This window comes from Anastrepha ludens, chromosome 2, assembly GCF_028408465.1.
Source record: "Anastrepha ludens isolate Willacy chromosome 2, idAnaLude1.1, whole genome shotgun sequence".
Taxonomy (NCBI): domain Eukaryota; kingdom Metazoa; phylum Arthropoda; class Insecta; order Diptera; family Tephritidae; genus Anastrepha; species Anastrepha ludens.
This window is the reverse complement of record NC_071498.1, coordinates 107,378,022-107,397,326: the sequence shown is the minus strand read 5'-3', so window position 1 is coordinate 107,397,326 and position 19,305 is coordinate 107,378,022. Positions and strand designations below refer to the sequence as shown.

Sequence of the window (19,305 nt, the reverse complement as noted above, 5' to 3'; positions counted from 1 at the left end):
TGGAATAATCTAACTATCTTAAATACACCCTTCCATGGTTTTCACACAGTAAGGAACTATGTACATATATTAAGTTATACTTGTATGGCCTCCCCACTTCAATAAATATTACTGCAACCCAAAAATATTTTGGAACCCATGCCATAAGCAAATGGTAAAATTAAAAATTGATGTGAAAATTGACTTTTATATACAATACATACAGTGAAATCAGATATTTACAATGTGACACGTAGTCAAATAGAAAAAAAGTAGAATTTTCTGTATATTTATGCACATACGAAAAACATTTTTTCACTTAAAGCGGCAAGAGTGAGCGGGCAATCACCTTTTACATAATTACTGTCCTAACAGTGTACACATACGACATATTTACACACGTGCACACGCGTATGTGTAGGTATGTGTCCGCACTTATGCGAGAACAACAAGAGTCGAGTAAATTGCAGTCATTTGTTAGGAAATGAATATTGTATGTGCCGTAAGCTCTACCGCCTTGCTGCCAAATACTAAATAACTGAGCGAAAGTCCAATGGTTGCTACTGTACGGAGAGTGAACTTACCAAGAGTACAGGGAGACATTGTATACATGGCGTTTTGTAGGCGTTTGAAGTGTTTACAAAACTCATGCACATACGCCCTGTAACACTATGATAGAGATTCTTTGTCAAAGTGGTTGGGGAGAAGGACAATTTTATTGTGAGTTTGCTAAGTCGTGCGACAACAACAAGCACAACAGACGATAGAAGAAAAAAAGAGAAACAAAGGAAAGTTATAAAGTGTTTTAGCAACAAACAAACATCTGTCGATATACGTTCTGTTGAAAAAGTACTCGGAATTGAGTATAAAAGCCGAAAAAGTTTGGTTAACTTTCGGAACCGAAAATTTCACTGCAATTTTCGAAAGGCTTTTGCAGTGCTGTATCTGTAATTTGAGCTCAAGATAATACAAGCACACAATTTGAGAAACTACAATAATATTTGAGATTACGTAGAACATTACTTTTTTCTGAAATCCAATTCATGAAAGGGTATCTCGGAGACAAATACAGACTTTTTACGTATTAAAATGGGGCTGGAAATAAAAGTGCTGTACTTTAAGGTACTGTTGCAACATTAAAAAAAAAAACACCTTAAGATGTCACATAAAATAATATATAGAACTAAAAATCGTGGTTTTATACTTCGAGTTTGAATTATAAACGATTATACAGATTCCATTTCTTAAATAAATAAATATAAATTTCAGCTAACAAAATTTTACTTTTTTTATATAGAGTTTTCTAATAACAGGTGTTATTGGTGAATGGATTGCGTTATCGAGAGATGATTAACGATTTCTTATGGAAGGAATTGGATGGTGTTGGTCTGGACAGCGTTTATTTTCAAAAATAACACCTTTAACACCTTGTGACTTTTCTCTTTAGGGCCACGTGAAAAGAAGGTCAACGCACACAGTCCAGAGTCGATTCAAGACCTCAAAGATGGAATTCGTGAGGCTATCGAGGGCATTGGACAGCCACTTTGCAATTCGGTTATGGAAAATTTCATGAAAAGGATATTGTCCTGTAAACGAGGTCGTGATGATCATTTGCCTGTTGTTATTTTCCACTATTAACGGCATACCTTCCACTTTTTAATGAAATAAACATCCAATCATTTATGTTAAAAAATAGCATTTTTCTTTGAATATCAAAATAACACCTCTTATTGGAAAACTCTTCATTACAGCTTTCCAAATGCTCTGATACCAGTCCAATGACGTATATTTCGCATCCAAGACTTTTGTTTACCTTCTATTTTTCCTTCTAAAATAAGTTTCAATAGATGGTATTTTGGATTTCTCCTAACATAGCCGAGGTGCGCTGTTTTTCTTTGTTTAATAATTTTTAGAAGTTCCCGCTCTCTTTGTATTCGTAATAATACTTCATTGTGAGAAACCTGATCAGTCCAGGGAATTTTTAATATTCGTCTGAAGAGCCACATTTCAAATACTTCCAGCTTGTTCATATCTGCGGTCTTAAGCGTTCATGTTTCCACTGCGTGCAACAATACTGACCAAACATAACATTTGACAAAGAGATTTTTAAGATTTAAATTAAAGTTATGACGGGTAAGGACTATTTTGTACTTGCGAAACGACTGTCTTCTTATTTTTATCCTTGTTTTAATTTCTGAGGAGTTTTCATTCAATCGGCATTCTAGATACTTAAACCTACGGATACTTTGGACATTAATACTCAATTTTATATTGTTGTATATATTTTTCCTACGGACCACCATGCACTTAGATTTACTTGTGTTTAATTTGATGCCATATTCTTCACTGTATATAGTTTCTTTCGATATCAAATTTTGCAAGTCTTCGATATTGGATCGATATACCGCCCTACATCGGCGTATTCGATGTCATTTATAGGAACGCCATTGATTTTAATATCCTCAAGAGTCTGTTTACAAATTTGTTCTTCGTAAGCGTTAAAATGTACGGGTGACAATATACAACCCTGTCTGGCTCTTTTAAATTTGCGACCTTCGTTGGACAGCTGATCATCAACTTTTACTGTTGCTGTCTGATTCCAGTAAAGATTTTTTAAGCAACGTAATTCTTTTTCGCTTTTCGTGTTTTACTATGCCAAAGGCTTTTTCGAAGATCATCATCCAAGATCATCATCATCTTTTGGCTCTACAGCTCTTTGTGAGCTTTGGCCTGCTGCACGTGGGACCTCCATACGCCTCGAACGCTTGCGACTTTTTTCCAGTTCGTTATCCTAAGTTTCTTGATGTCGTCCTCTAGCTCGTCGGTCCATCTTGTTCTCGGCCTTCCTCTTGCTCTAGTGTTGAACGCTCTGGCTTCTACTATTTTGTTCTGCGCCCTCGTACCGTCCATTCTTGTGACCTAGCCATCTTAACCGCTGCGCTTTGATGCAACGTATAACATTTTCGCCCTTTATAAGTTGATCTAGTTCGTCGTTCCATCTTATCCGCCACTCGCCGTGTTCTTTGATTGTTCCGAAAATTCTTCTAAGTACTTTTCATTCGAAGGCTTGTAGTTTTGTTTTATCTGCTTCAATTAGCGTCCACAATTCAGCTGCATGGCATAATACTGGTCTAATGATGGTTTTATACAGAGTCAATTTGCATTGTCTGTTTAGTAGTTTTGATTTGAAGAGTTTCGTTAACGACGCATACAATCTGTTCGCTGCTAGAATTCGCTCATCGATGGTGATTTGAATTGTCTCTACTTAGTTTGAAGCCTAAATAGGTAAAGGATTCAACGATTTTAAAAGAAAAATCGCCAATTTTCAATTTGCCTGATGTTAGTTTATTTTGTCTGGACATCATCATATATTTCGCCTTATCTTCGTTGATTTTAAGACCAATTTTACTAGCAGCTATTTCAATATCAGCGAAGGTTTTGGTTAGGGCGTGGATATTTTTGCTGACAATTGCTATGCCATCTGTGTATGCAAATAATTGGGTAGTTCTGTTTAAAATATGTCCAGTCTTTTTTGCCTCACTTACTTCATCGATGGCACAGCATAGCATAAGGTTGAAGATTGTTGATGAGAGCGTATCCCCTTGTCTTACTCCAGTTTTAATTCTGAAGGGGTCGGATTTTTTATCTTGTATCATTACTTTGGATACGGTTTCTTTCAGAGTCATCAACACTATTCTGGTTAGTTTGTCTGGGATTTTGCATTTATGAAATATTGTGGGGATAGCCCTCCTGTTGATGCTATCGAAAGCTTGCTTGAAATCAACAAACAGCATGTGCAGCCCAATGTTCCAAGTTGCACAACAAAAAATCTTGTTGTATCTAATCTTTGCAATTCTGCCCTAAAACCTGTACACTGAATAAGGCTCCTCTCGTTCCCAAACCATTTATAAAGCCAAACTGAAATTCACCAGCAGCAGCTGCACATTGTTTATATATTCGATTGTGAATAACTTTTAAAAACATTATGATCCCATGATCCATCAAACTTATAAGCCTGTATTCGTAGCATTTTCGTACATTTTGTTTTTTGGTATTGGTAGCGATGTTAGCTAAACTTGTTTATATGATATTTACCAGAGTCACATATATAATCAAAAATTTGTAGGAGTAACTTCAAGTTATCGTCATCAATCATTTTAAGTAGCTCAGCTGACAGGGCCATAGTTTTGTTGTTTTTAGAAGACTGAATAGCTTTTCTTATTTCTCCTACAGTTAACGACTGAATAACCACCCGAATATTGTTACGGCAATGAAGTTTAAACACCTGCGATGGGCTGGCCACATTATGACGGCAGACAAAGCATACCTACCGAAGACAAACCTAGTAGAAATAGAGGCAAAAGAAGACCACAACTCCGATGGTTGGATGGCGTAGATCAGGACGCTGAGCTATTTGGTAAACGTTGTTGGAGAACTGAAGCGAGGTATATATCGAACTGAGGACAAATGCTACAACAAGGCAATACCCGGACTGTGTTGTTGAGCTGACGGTCATCAGTTACTTAAGTGAGCACTTTAACCCTTTCTCAAAACATAAATAATAAAAGTGAATTAAAAAAAGCAGTTAAAGAGCTAAAGTGTTCCCCAAAAATTGTGAGCAGGCAATTTTACTGAAGAGGACCAAAAACGGAGTACATATACGGATTAAGTTGAGTGCGCAAGAAAGCTTGTTCCTTTCGAGTAACATATTTGTAAAATTGTTTAACTGTGTAATTTGAAAAGCGCCAGATTTTTGGAGAAAACCTTCATGGCAAGGTTATTATGGGGAACGCATTTCTGGTCAAGAACTCATCAGTGATTGCTCTATTCATTAGCACAAATGTATTTTATATTTTGGAAAAAGCTGCTTGAACAAAAGATTTTACAATAGATTTTAATATATTGAAAAAAAAAAAATTGTTTTTTATTTCCATACCAATTCACGTAACTTTTTTAACAGAATGAATAGAAGCACATCTACAAAAGTACACAATTTATATGTATGTACTAAGTCCTTGCTCAAAAATTCCAGAAGCTATTGTAGCAGCGGCACGAAACCCTGCCAGTGGCCACAACAGCAGAAATAGAAGATGCAGTAGAAACATGAGCAATTACAATAACTCATAGAATATGCATGTGCAGCATTCTTGTGCAATATTTGTTGCTGTTGTACTTTGGTTTATTTCACTTTGATTATTTTGTTTTTACTTTTATCTTTATTTTGTTGCTATTTTGTGTGGCAGTTACTTCTTTGCTACACCTAAGTGCTCTTGCAATGACTATTATCCTCCTCTTGGACTGCCTGGTTCCTCTGCATCCTCTTAGAGCTACAACGTCATTACATCTTCTTTCCTCACATGCACTGGCAAGCATACATACATACACATATACATATATAGCGCAAGTATGCCTTTTGTTTAGCTACGAACGTCTGCTTCATTCGTAGGCATTACTTGAGGCAGTCGGATGTTTATAAATATTACTTTGGTTTTATTTTGGCTTAATTTCTGTTACATGTCTAAGAAGTTTCGCTTACATTAGATTTAATCTAGCTAACACTTTCGTTACTCATCTACCAACATGCGGACACATACTTGTATATGTGTAATCTATCACAGCTCTCTACACCTATAAATAACTTTTAACAATATTATGGTTTATACAAATACAGTTGCCCTGCAGTGACAAGTCAAACACTCGAGTTCATGAACTGGTATTTGATAGAAATGTTGCACTAGATTGAAAGCGACTAGTTCAGTACTAGTGCGAAATGAGCAGTTCTAATTCATTACTATATTAGTACTAGTTTGAAAATAACCAATTCTTGAACATGTATCTGATAAAAAAAGTAGAACTAGTTTGAAAGACTCTATATTGGAACTAGTTCATACCATAAATAAATATTTTATAGAGAAAGGTGAATTAGTTTGAAAGTGATTAGGTTAGAACTGGTTGCAAATTAAGTAATTCTAGTTTATGAACAGGAATTTGTTGGAGAAGTATAACTAGTTTGAAAGTTACTAGATTAGTACTAGTTGAGAAATACGCAATTCTGGTTCATGAACTGGTATTTGATGGAAAACCTATAACTAATTTGTAAGTGACCAGATTAGTAGTATTTGATGAAATAAGTTGAACTAGTTGGAAAGAAGCTAGAATAGTACCAGTTGCAAAATTACCAATTCTAGTTTATTAACTGACATTTAATAAAAAAGTAGAACTAGTTTTAAAGTAACTAGAATCGTACTAGTTGCAAAATTATCAACTCCAGTTCCTGAACAAGTATTCAATGGAAAAAATTGAGCTAGTTTGAATGTGACTAGACTAGTACTAGTTGCAAAATAGCCAAATATGTTTCATGAACTGGTATTTGAGGGAAAAAGTTGTGTGAATCATCGTTAACTGGAATAACACTGATGTAGAGACTTACTAGATAATTAACTGGTATGATGTAAAGGCTGACAATTGACAATTCGTAGGACATTGTCCTGTTAAAAATAACATTGAAATAGAAAATATTAGAAGACGAACTATTTCAGCTGCAAAGCAAATTAATAGTAAGGTAGTTCAGAAAGCAAATGGGTCTGGTGGTGAACGAGGACAAAACGAAATACCTCCTGTCATCAAACAAACAGGCGCACTCGCGTATCGGCACCCACGTCACTGTTGACAGTTATGATTTCGAGGTTGTAAAGGACTTCGTATACTTAGGAACCAGCATTAACACCGATAACAATGTCAGCCTTGAAATTCAAAGTAGAATCTCTCTTGCCAACAAGTGCTACTTTGGACTAAGTAGGCAATTGAGTAGTAAAGTCCTCTCTCGACGAACAAAACTAACACTCTACAAGACTCTCATCATGCCCGTCTTAACGTATGGCGCAGAAGCTTGGACGATGACAACATCCGATGAAGCGACGCTTGGAGTGTTTGAGAGAAAGATTCTGCGTAAGATTTTTGGACCTTTGTTCGTTGGCAACGGCGAATATCGCAGGCGATGGAACGATGAGCTGCATGAGCTTTACGACGACATAGACATAGCGCAGCGAATAAAGATCCAGCTGTTGGGTTGGCTGGGTCATGCCGTTCGAATGGATACAAACTCTTCGGCTCTAAAAGTATTCGATGAAGTACCAGCTGGTGGTAGTAGAGGAAGAGGAAGGCCTCCTCTGCGTTGGAAAGATTAGGTGAAGAAAGACTCGGGTTCACTTGGTGTGTCCAATTGGCGCCGTTTAGCATGAGAAAAAAACGACTGGCGCACTTTGTTAAGCTCGGCCAAAATCGCGCCAATTAAGAAGAAGAAGAAGTTCAGAAAAGCCGAAAACACTTTAGGCCTAGCAAAATGATCTGAACCAAGATAACAGAACTTTGGTTTTTTGAAGGCAACGTAGCTGAGGAGTAGATACAAAGATGATTTTAAGCTCTCATTCACTATCTCAAAAGTGGCTTTAAGTTGAGTAATGTTGAGTTTCACCATATGGCTATACTTGTGAGAGTGTTCGGTAAAGTTACTCACCACTATGGTGAATTGCGGTTTTTCTTAATATTAGAAGCTTCCACAACCTCCGATTCACATATGGCCTGATGCACTTCGCGATTTTGCACGACTGAGTTCTTGCCTAACACTTGCTGGACCTACTCACATGTCTAGTCGATGAAAGAGTAAACCATAGATAACTTAGGGTATCCCTAGCTTTAATTTATGCCGAAAAAATAGTGCACGGGCTCCTCGCCTCTCTTGCAATCGCCTCTCTGAGAACTGATACCCATATATAGCGAGGTATTCAGTCGCAACTGGAGGAAACATTTAGTATTCCTATATTAATTTCGAGGGCGGGATTTCAGAGTGAATTTTTATCTCCTAAAAGTTATTAAATCAGTGAACAGCAATTGTATTATTTTTTAGCATATTAGCTAAGTCCACTTGGAAAAAAAATGTTGTGCTCCGGAATCATAAATTTAAGGTTACAGACGACTCCTCCTTTAATCTTTCTCTACAACTTTGAGCCATACGTGAACACAACACCCTGTTTCTAGAAGTTACTCATGGATCATTCTTTCACTGAGCGCGGAACCAATTACCTGCTACTAAGTTATGTGCGCAGGAGTGCCAAGTAGCTACTTGTGAGTAAAATATGTGCCACTAATCATTCTCAATCTCCATGTTTTTTCTTCAAATCAGTTGATTAGAATGATCGAACAGAGGCACATAAATATTCAACAAGTGTAACTTTACCAAGTAATTTCTACGGTTTACGGAACCAGTTTAGCTGAACAGTGTGAAATGGCGAAGGATATTTAATTCAACCCCATTTTATTTTCTCATTGGGTAATTACAAAAGTCAATGCGTATATTTTCATTTCATACAATGCGTGCATACCTATACGCATACATATATAGGCATATGTGTGTAAACCAACTTTTCATTTCTATATATGTAGTATTCGTTATCCCTCTGTAATTATTTATGTGTGTATGTATGTAGTTGTATTTGAGATTGCGGTTGACCACTACTACATCGCTCGGAGGCTAGAGTTTTCGAGATAGTAATTTATTTGCGTGCAAGGAAAGTGAAAATTTGTCATTTGTCTTCTGCTTCACTAAATTAGTCTACATTATTTATGTTGATGTAAAAAAGAATAGTGTTAATGACGTAGAAAGGACTGCAAGTATGCGATGATAAAATTTCTTGAAATTTGTGCTTGCACCTCCGTTCATTAAAGAAAAAGTAAATAAATCTTGAGGGCAGCAACTATTTGTTGTTGTCTACATATGGATGTGTGTATATATATTAGTTAGAAAAACTTATGTATCTTTCATAGTGCTAGGATTACTCGTATGCGAATATCATGCAAGCAGCAATAAAGTTTTCTAAAACTTGAAACATTTTCATATCTTCCGAGTAAAAAGAAATACAACATTTGCATTTTTGCACTAAAGGTGCCTCTAGGCACCTTCTTCAAGAAAAAAAGAAACAACTTCTAATTTGTTGGTAGAAAAGATATGAATATTGCAAATGTTAAACGTCTATATTTTTATCGTGGTGACAGCATAAATCATCACCCACAAATTTTGTGCCATAGCTGATAGACTACATTTCTTATGTCCTATGAAACCTACAAAATCGTATCAGCCCCAGCTACAGGTAGGATCAGAGCTTGCGTTCTTATTAAAAATAGGCTCTCTACTTTTTATTTCATTTTGGCTGTCATCATCAACATATCACAATACTACACGGCAGCCTCGACTTTCCTCCGAACCGTTTAGAGGACTTGGTAAAAGAAACAAACTTCCGGTAGCTCCTCCTCGTCGTCTCTCCTATTGTATACTATGGAGCTCTAGGAACATCATGCTTTCAGGTGACTCCTTACCACATCTTATTTTAAAAGCCGTAAATAATTAAATAATCTAGCAGTTAACAACATTTCTAAGCCAGAAGAAGTCGTCAACTTAACGCTGGCTCCAAGAAGCTTCTCCTTCTTTGAATACCTTTGCATAAGTTTTAAAGTATCTGGGAGAGTACCATCTCTCACTTGTTATTAGACACAACAGGCGATGTAATTTTACTAATTATGCGACGGCTTGGCTTCTTGGTGCGCACTGTTTACCGGCACTAACTAAGGAAGAGAAAATCTCTATCGTAAAGAATGTTTCTTTCAGTGAAATAGACTCGTGGCATTCATTGCCTTTAGAACTTCCTATCCGGAAGCATGACTGAGAAGCAAAATAAAGCTACATTAATGAAGTGCTGAGATCTCTGCTTTAAAACGGAGAGTAGAACATTTTTTTATCTAATCCAACGAACTGGGTTTTGGTAGGCCTATACAAATTTTACTAAACACTTTAAGAAGATTTCTAGATGTGCCCCAGTTGAACCGTGGAGGGACTTCTAACATCGAAGAGAGTTCTAAAATCGTTCGATTACAAAAGTTTTTTTTTTTGTTGAAAAACTCGATTTTCCAAAATTCATCCAAAAGGTGAATGGCGACTAGATTTCTACTGGCGCCCAATTACTAGACTCATTTCCTGCACGGACACCCTAACTACAATAAACCCACTCCGTATCAGGAAGCATTATAACCTCTACATATATACAAAGGTGAATTAAAAACTCCTCCCATCCTTATAATTCTCTAGAGTTGGCATTTTTGGCATTAGAACACTAGCATTTTTAAAGTATTCTTTCCCTGTGCTACATCTCATGGTAAAGCTCTTCACCCTTACATCTTTACGGCTCTATATGACCTTTGGCTTGTTCTCTTGTAAGGTGCAAACCGCTCACCAATTGCTTTAATTTTTATGACTGAAATGTTGGTGTCTAAATAAAAAAAATTACTTACCTCTTCGTGTTCCCGTTGGAATTTCTCTTTTTTGCGCATCGCTTCTTGTACTTTTAGCTGAAAAAATAAAGAAAAAATGCATGAAAGTATATGATTTTTAAATTACAGTACTTTAGTAGCACTCAAGAGTAAAAGCTGCACGTTAGTGACAAAAACAATACCAAGGAATACATAAAATGTGTGCACAAATCTTATTTAGAGGCCTCAACTCACTTTTTTGGAATTTAAAAGTATGCAAATAAAATTGGAAAATTTATGTGCATAATTTTAGCGTGCGAAGTGAATGAGACCAACTTAAAAGTATCAAATAGCATAATGAGTGTATAAAAGTATACAGAAACAGAAAACTTTAAGCTACGATGACACGGCGTATGTGAAATATTTCGTAAACTGGCAGGCGGGTTAGGTGAGCAAGTACACGAATGCCTAGTAGGGGCAGACGCGTTGAGAGCAGCATAGCGATTTCAATGTTTTAAATTTTATATTTTATTTTTTTTTATAGTATGAAGTAAACTGAACGAATTTAGAAAAAAAATTATTATTTTGCAATTTATGCAATGTAGGAAATTTTGTTTGGAGTTTTTTTTACACAAATATTATCGGTTATTTCTAACATGTTTAAAAATTTGTTATAGTTTATTTTTAGGACACTTTTAATAAAACTACCCGTTTTAAAAACATTTTTGGAGAAATTTGTATTTTTTTATTCAACGGTTTTGAGGGCAAAAACATATTTGCAATATGTGAAAACTACCCCCCTCATATTTGTAATAATTTTTTAATTAATTTCTGAGACAATGCTTAATAACTCCTTAAAGTTTCGCGGTGCGATTTATATTCAAATATCTACATGGAGCCAAAGAAAAATCAGTGTAAATTACTTCCATACCGAAGCGGTTCATTTTTCTAGGGGCTTGGTACGAAATTTATATGATACAAAATCCTCCATTCAAAATTCTGGCTTCTAAAATTCTGTATTGCTAAATTATGCTTCAAAAATTCTTTATTGCGAAATTCTGTAGGTTATATTAAGAGAACATGAATAATATAGCCAGTGCTCGTTTCAAATATGGTTCTAATTGAATTTGTGCAAAGTAGCTGTTCAGCTTATAATTCACCACATACTAAAAACAAAACAACTGCATTACACAGTTTCACAAAAGTATCATAATTGAAGTTAATTTTTATAGTTTATCGGGCCCATTGCTTAGATCTACCTAAATAATTTTATATTAACCAATTCCAACGTTTTACATTCTGCAGTTTTTTATTGAGTCATGTCGCCGAAGGGATACAAACTTTGAAAGTATACGAGGCGGTACCAATTATTGGTGGCAGAGGAAGAGGAAGGCCTCCTCTGCGTGCAGAAATATCAGGTGGAGAAGGAAACCATTGGCGTGCTTTTTTAGACTCAGCCAAATTGCGTAAGCGGTTATTGCGCCAATCCAGGAGAAGAAGTTAGAGGTTGCAATATTCATATATTTTAACTTCGATAAATAGGTATATCGATATATGTTGATTTGCCAATTGCTTTCACTTCTTTTTGAGTTTTTAATAAATACAATATATTTTTTTTTTACTGAAAACATAGCACTTATTTTTTTCCTCGCCGTACTGTAAAGGATCCAGAATTATGGTCGAAAATAAATTTGTACACATAATATTTACACCCGGAATATTAACTTTACATCATTATGTCTTTACACAATGTGGAAATACAGAAATATGATTAAAAGTAGTTTGCTCTTTTTAGAATTTATTGCACATTTTTTCCAGAATTTCCACTCAAAAGAATATTGTAAATCAGAATTTAGGACCGCTCTTCTGTCCTGAAATGACCACTTTGTTTGATCATAAGAACTCATTATAGAGAACGATGATCTCATTATATGATATTTTCATACGACCTCATCATAAGATCCTTTCATACGATCTCATCAAATGATCTTATCATACGGATTCATCATATGATATTTTCATGAAGTGATTGTCAGATTTCGTCACATGATCATTTCATATGATCTGATCATGTGATATTTTCATACGATCTCATCATATGACCATCATATGATCTTATCATACGATCACATCATATGATATCTTCATGCGATGTTATCATATAAGTTGACATATCTTCTGTTGTGTGCAATTCTTACAAAAAAAAAACATTTTTGATCGATATCAAAATAATAAAAGAATTTTATGTGAAATATATTGGGCATCATAAGATCATACCATGGGATCGTATGGTCTAATATTTCATTCTGGAAATTATTGACATCATCATGCTCAGCAACCTCTAACTATATTTGGTGGGTACATATATACAAGTTAGTCTTTCAAGCGATGTGCCATTATTTTGCTAGCACAGTGTGTCAGGATCAGTTTCTCTTCTTCTTCTTAATTGGCGCGATAACCGCTTACGCGATTTTGGTCGAGTTTAACAAAGCGCGCCAGTCGTTTCTTTCTCGTGCTAACCGGCGCCAGTTGGACACACCAAGTGAAGCCAAGTCCTTCTCCACCTGATCTTTCCAACGCAGAGGAGGCCTTCCTCTTCCTCTGCTACCACCAGCTGGTACCGCATCGAATACTTTCAAAGCCGGAGCGTTTGTATCCATTCGGACGACATGACCCAGCCAACGTAGCCGCTGCATCTTTAGTCGCTGCGCTATGTCTATGTCGTCGTAAAACTCATACAGCTCATCGTTCCATCGTCTGCGATATTCGCCGTTGCCAACGTGCAAAGGTCCAAAAATCTTACGCAGAATCTTTCTCTCGAACACTCCAAGCGTCGCTTCATCGGATGTTGTCATCGTCCACGCTTCTGCGCCATACGTTAGGACGGGCATGATGAGAGTCTTGTAGAGTGTTAGTTTTGTTCGTCGAGAGAGGACTTTACTGCTCAGTTGCCTACTTAGTCCAAAGTAGCACTTGTTGGCAAGAGAGATTCTACGTTGGATTTCAAGGCTGACATTGTTATCGGTGTTAGTGCTGGTTCCTAAATAAACGAAGTCTTTTACAACCTCGAAAATATAACTGTTTGTTTGAAGACAGGAGGTACTTCGTTTTGTCCTCGTTCACCACCAGACCCATTCGCTTTGCCTCTTTATCCAGTTTGGAGAAGGCAGAACTAACAGCGCGGTTGTTAAGGCCGATGATGTCAATATCATCGGCATACGCCAGCAATTGTACGCTCTTATAAAAAATTGTGCCTGAGCGATTAAGTTCTGCGGCTCGTACGATACTCTCCAACATCAGGTTAAAGAAGTCACATGACAGCGAGTCACCCTGTCTGAAATCTCGTTTGGTATCAAACGGCTCGGAGAGGTCCTTCCCAATTCTGACGGCGCTGCTGGTGTTGAGCAACGTCATCTTACATAGCCGTATTAGTTTTGCGGGGATACCAAATTCAGACATCGCGGCATACAGGTAACTCCTTTCCGTACTGTCGAATGCAGCTTTCAAGTCGACGAAAAGATGGTGTGTGTTGATTCTCCTTTCATGGGTCTTTTCCAAGATTTGGCGTATTGAAAATATTTGGTCGATGGTAGACTTTCCAGGTCTGAAGCCACACTGATAAGGTCCAATCAGTTGGTTGACGGTGGGCTTCTGCCTTTCACACAATATGCTCGCTATAACCTTATAGGCGATATTTAGAAGACTAATCCCGCGGTAATTGGCACAAATTGCAGGATCGCCCTTCTTATGGATTGGCCAGAGCACACTTAAATTCCAATCGGCAGGCATGCTTTCATCCGACCATATTTTGCATAGAAGCTGATGCATGCACCTTACCAGCTCCTCGCCGCCATGTTTGAATAGCTCAGCAGGCAGTCCGTCGGCGCCCGCGACTTTGCTGTTCTTTAGCCGCGTTATCGCTATTCTCACCTCGTCATGATCGGGTAGCGGAACGACAATTCCGTCGTCAACGATCAGTTTAAGTAGCGTAATTCCGCGGACGAATCAAAACACAAAAACAGTCTACAGCAAACCCGAACTAGAACAGCTACAAAAAAAGCAATTCAAAAGTGAGTAAGCGCACGCAGAGCGTCAGTTGTTGATGATTCAGCCGTGGTGACAAAAGAACTATGCGTTTGCTACAAATTGCACGAAACTGAACGCGCCACCGCATACAAATTGAGCTAAGCGATGCATTTGAAAGAACCTTTAACCTTTAAGTGTGAGTGCAGAAGACGTAGGTTGATGAGAGTCGCAGAGGCTAATAAGGAGGAGAGGTGCATGGCAGTGCCAACAACGACAAGAAACTGCAAGAAAGAATTGGTTTGAAATTGTTTGCCATGTTAAAACACATAGAAGCAGAGCGAAAAATGGAAGTTATATAAGACTTTCAAGGCGTATTTTTGGAAGCGCGCTTGTATCAGCTATAAACGGCAACAATGTGCCAAAAATTCCACGGAAGTGTATAACAACATGTGTTCGAAGCGCAACCTCTTCGGCAATAGAGCATATGCTCGTGGTGTTAGGGGAAAGTGTGCATAATACATGGCATAAAGAGGACAGCGACGAGAAGAAAAAATACTAAAAACAAGCAACGACAACAAATATGTACACACCCATACGTACGCCATCAGGCGTTCACCTGCGCATCAGTGGCGCAATTACTTTTTTCTTATTCGTATATCTTTATTGCATTGTCTCTGGCTGGAAGTTACACGGATGGCGCAAAACACATTTTTGTATGCCTGTGTATATGCTACCTCTTAGTGTGTTTGTGCTCTTCATACTTTTGAATTTTTGTTTTTATTTTCCATTTGTTGCCGTTGTTGCAATTTTATGCGCTTGGCGTACTCGAGTTGCTGCTCCTCTGTGTATGCTTTTGCTCTTGTTGAACACACGTTTTTGTTGCTTTTATTGCTGTTGTCATTAATAATGAATGTCGGCGGCAATGAACTTTTAATATTGTATACATTCTACTGTTGCTACCGGTATTTTTACTTGCGCGCTACTCCCACCCTGCGGTATGACAAGCCATATCATTACGCGACTGATTTTCAGATTGTTATTGTTTTTGTAACATAATTGTTTTTTTTGGAATTCGGTTGCAACTGATGGTTCAGCAAGGTGCGTACTTGTGACATGTTATCCCTTTAGAGGTTGTGCCACAAGCTAGGAAAATAATCCAGCTAAGCAAATAAAGTACTAAATCAAAACCGTTTACCGTTTTAAAAAACATTTTTTTTTACTTAAAACTAAAAGTACAAACTATTTAAAAGTGATTTGTTGTATTGAAACCATTGCAGATGCCCTCAGTTTCTATAAGTATTTACGTTTCATTGGACTTCAAAATTGTTGATTACCCATACGCCACGTTGCACACCCGAATGCTTGCTTCATAACAACAAGGTATTTATTTTTCCAGAATATTGAATTCCAATTGAAATGCAATCTCTGCAAGGGTGCATATTTTATTTCTGTATGTATGTAGAGCCATGCTTTGAAGTGTGCAATAAAATGAAAATCTAGCTTCCCTTTACAAATTTATTGCAATGCACTTTCGCATACAAATAAGCCCGCATAAATGCGTGTAGCTTTTCGTTCTTCAGTGAACTTTACAATAAATAAAACTTAAGTGCTACAAAAATAATCTTATTTCATTAGAAACTTACTCTATGGATTGTCTCTTCAAAACTTTGGTGTTGTCCTCCGTTCATTGTTTGAAAATGTCTCAGTCGCTCATTCGCCGCCTAGAAAATATGGAAAATAATTGTTTATTAGCTATACAAATACAATACTTTTATACTTTTTATTAAGGTTATACTTCATTCTTATACACTAAAAATATAAGAATTTCAGATAGGTTTTTATATATTTTATACATCTATATAAACTACATTTTTTCATAGCCAAATGGCAATTATTATGGCAACATTGACTCGTTGGTGTCATGATCGAAATCAGTCAACGTTTGCTACTGCAGCCTATATTAGGTACATAAATAGTGTAAAAGTTTTTGGCTGCTTACTCTAACTTTTCACATCGGTCGTAGTGGTATTGAGGAATTGATCGTTGATCGAATTACCTTTGTTTTTGCTTCCATTCAGGAGCGCTGTATTATACACAGCTGCCTTTCCAACACACAATATTCTCAAATAGTTCTATTCGGAAGCATAGTAACGGCCTTTGAATCATTGTCAACTAGGTGCTTTAAGCACTAGATTTAGTGGTTTTCAAAAAATAAAACGCAAAAACAAGAAAAGAATTGTGTGGTGCCTAGAGCTGTTTTAGTGCTTATTTCCTGAACTAAAATGCAATGTATATATATTCCCTATGGGTAGTTAATCACGCGGATGAAGAAATATTCATTTATTGTTGTGCATATATGTGAAGTGATCGTGCAGAATTTGGTTGCCGAATCCCCGAGTGACGTGGCAGCCAAAGTTCCCCTCACATTGTCATAGATAAATAGCAAACCTAAGAATCTATCATTTTTTTGCTGGAATGTTGGTACAACTATCCTCTATAGCAGAGTTTGAGCGTGTACTGTCAATTAGCTTGTTTTTAACATTTAATTATATCAGTCAGCCGCGGGTGTGCTCTTTGATTTTCTCTATGGATAAAAATATCGAACAAATAATTTGTCTTAAATTTTGTGTTTTGAGCGGGATTTCGTATGCCAAATCATTCAAAATGTTACAAAAAGCCTATGGCGAGTGTGCTTTATCAAAAACATGGGTCTGCGAGTGGTATAAGGCCTTTGCAGAGGACCGAGAAGTCGTGGAAGATTTGCCCCGATTTGGTCCCCCATCAACGTCTTCAATGGAAGAAAACGTTGACAAAGTCAAGGAAATGGTGCTGGAAAACCATCATTTAAGTTTGAGGGAGTTAGCTAATGAGCTTAGCGTGTCTCACGAATCAATTCCCAACATTTGACACCATCAATTGGACATGAAACGCGTGGCTGCTTGACTCGTTCCAAGAGAAATGAATTTCTTTCAAAAAATTCATCGGCAGAAGGTGACTGAAGACATGCTTGAGCAAGTGAATTCAGACCCAACCATAACCCAATTCAAGCGCATCATAACAGATGATGAGACGTGGGGAAATGAGTTTGACATTGAAACCAGTCAACTGGTGTTGAATGGCGCTATCCACATGAGCCGAAAAACCACGTCAAAGTCAGTCAAAAGTGAAAGCCATACTACTCGTTTTCTTTGATTATTATTGTGTTGTGCACTCGGAATTTATTTCAAATAGTTCTACGGTAAATTAAGATGCTACATTTGCGAGAGAATGCGCGTAGGAAACGTCCCAATTTGTGGAAAGAAAACTCATGGATAATGCACCGTCTCACAAGACTCATATTGTGAACACTTTTTTGACCAAAAACTCGACAAACATCATCGAGGAGAGAATTCGCTGAAGGAGCTGAAGAAGATCTTTTCAAACGCGTTGAAAAGGTGCTTTGATGACTGCACTAATTGTTGGCATATGTATATTCCTTCGAATGTAGCCTATTTTGAAGGCGAGAAAATAAATTTTGATGATTAAGCAATTATTTTGTGTTTTATTGAACAATTACCGGTACTTTTGTGACAGAATGTACAATATATGCCATTCTTATTTTTCTAGTAAAGTGCTTTAAGGGGGAGCCAGCTTTAGAGGCCTCAAAAAATCGATTTTTTTTTTTTGCATAAATGTCTTCCCAACCTATCCAAAAATGTGTCCTCAAAATTTTAGAAGCAAATTCAAAATATTTTCGGAGTTACAGAAGAAATTGTGAGCAACCGTCGAGCAGGTATACGAGCGGCCGGTATATATACAAAAACTTTGACGCGCGATTCCTCGGTTTTTTATTTTTATGATTTTTCCTAACTGGCGAGAAAGATAGGGAAAAAGTTAAATGTCCTATCGAAACGAGTTAACATAGATTGCATTTGGAATTAAATTCTCTTCTAGTTGAACCTGAAAAACCTTAAGAAAGTTATGATTACTCCACTTTTTAAACAATCTAAAGTGAGTTTGTTTTTCCAAAAAAAATTATTATTTTTTTTTAATTAGCGAAAAATTGTTGAATTTCTCACTTTTTGTTTAAATTTCTTGGTTTAACTAGAAGCTATACTATATTAAAATAAATTTTTTTTTGTTTTTGGTTTAAAATGAAAATTGCGACCTACATCTTTCCCGCCGCACGACACATCCACACTCGAGGCGCCTCGGCAATATGCTTGTACCAGGCATAATATGACATATATATTAATGAAAAAATTTGAGAAGACTGTTGAAATATATTACAATAAAACCTGAAAGTTTCGTTTCAATCAAATATTTTTTTCCTTCCCAAAAAAATTCAAGAAAAATTCGATTTTGTGAACCCTCTAAAGCAAGTTCCCCCCTTAAGAAGTTATACAAAAAATTAGCTTCCGGCATTGACTACTATTTACTGTATGCAAACACCAAAAGCGTGATTTTTGCTTAGGCCGTTACTGCTTGCGACCATAGGTATGCAAATATTGCGTCTTTTTTAACACAATTGCTTTAAAGCATAGTTATTCTTAAGGCTCAAGTGTTTCCACAAAATTTTTACCAGGTGGTAGAAATACTCAACATTTGAAGCCAGCGCACAAAACATTTTTTGTTTTTCATTGTTAACCCCATATTCACCCTTCCTTATCATTTTTGTTTTTCATTAATTAATAATTCAAAATTATTAAAAAATGTTTGCTAACTTCGCATTTTTCTGAGAACGTGACCTCTGTGGCCTATTCATGTGCCACATATTTCCTTAATCTTTTTAGAGAAATTCAACATTTGATGATAATAGATAACATTGTGGTAAGACCTTTTGACCTTTTCTGAAGCAAATAATTTATTTTGTCTCTGGGGCAGTTTGCTAGCCTACTTATCGTAAAATTTTACACCATTGCTTCCTTGGAAATTTCCACAGAAATCCTGTTCATTGCATTTATCGCGAGCTCACGTCGTTCTTCATTTTATAATTAGACAATTCAAAGTAAGTACGAACAG

At 36.7% G+C, this 19,305-nt stretch overlaps 1 protein-coding gene across 1 annotated transcript in view; it reads right to left on the bottom strand.

Annotated features, from left to right (window-relative positions):
• Nucleotides 1–19,305, bottom strand: part of LOC128855045 (uncharacterized) — a 105,709-nt gene that overhangs the window by 69,198 nt on the left and 17,206 nt on the right. The window contains exons 5-6 of the mRNA XM_054089627.1: nt 15,948–16,025; nt 10,321–10,377 (exon numbers count right to left, since the gene is read on the bottom strand). Coding sequence (XP_053945602.1) covers nt 10,321–10,377; nt 15,948–16,025 — 135 coding nt within the window. The remainder of the gene's footprint in view (nt 1–10,320; nt 10,378–15,947; nt 16,026–19,305) is intronic.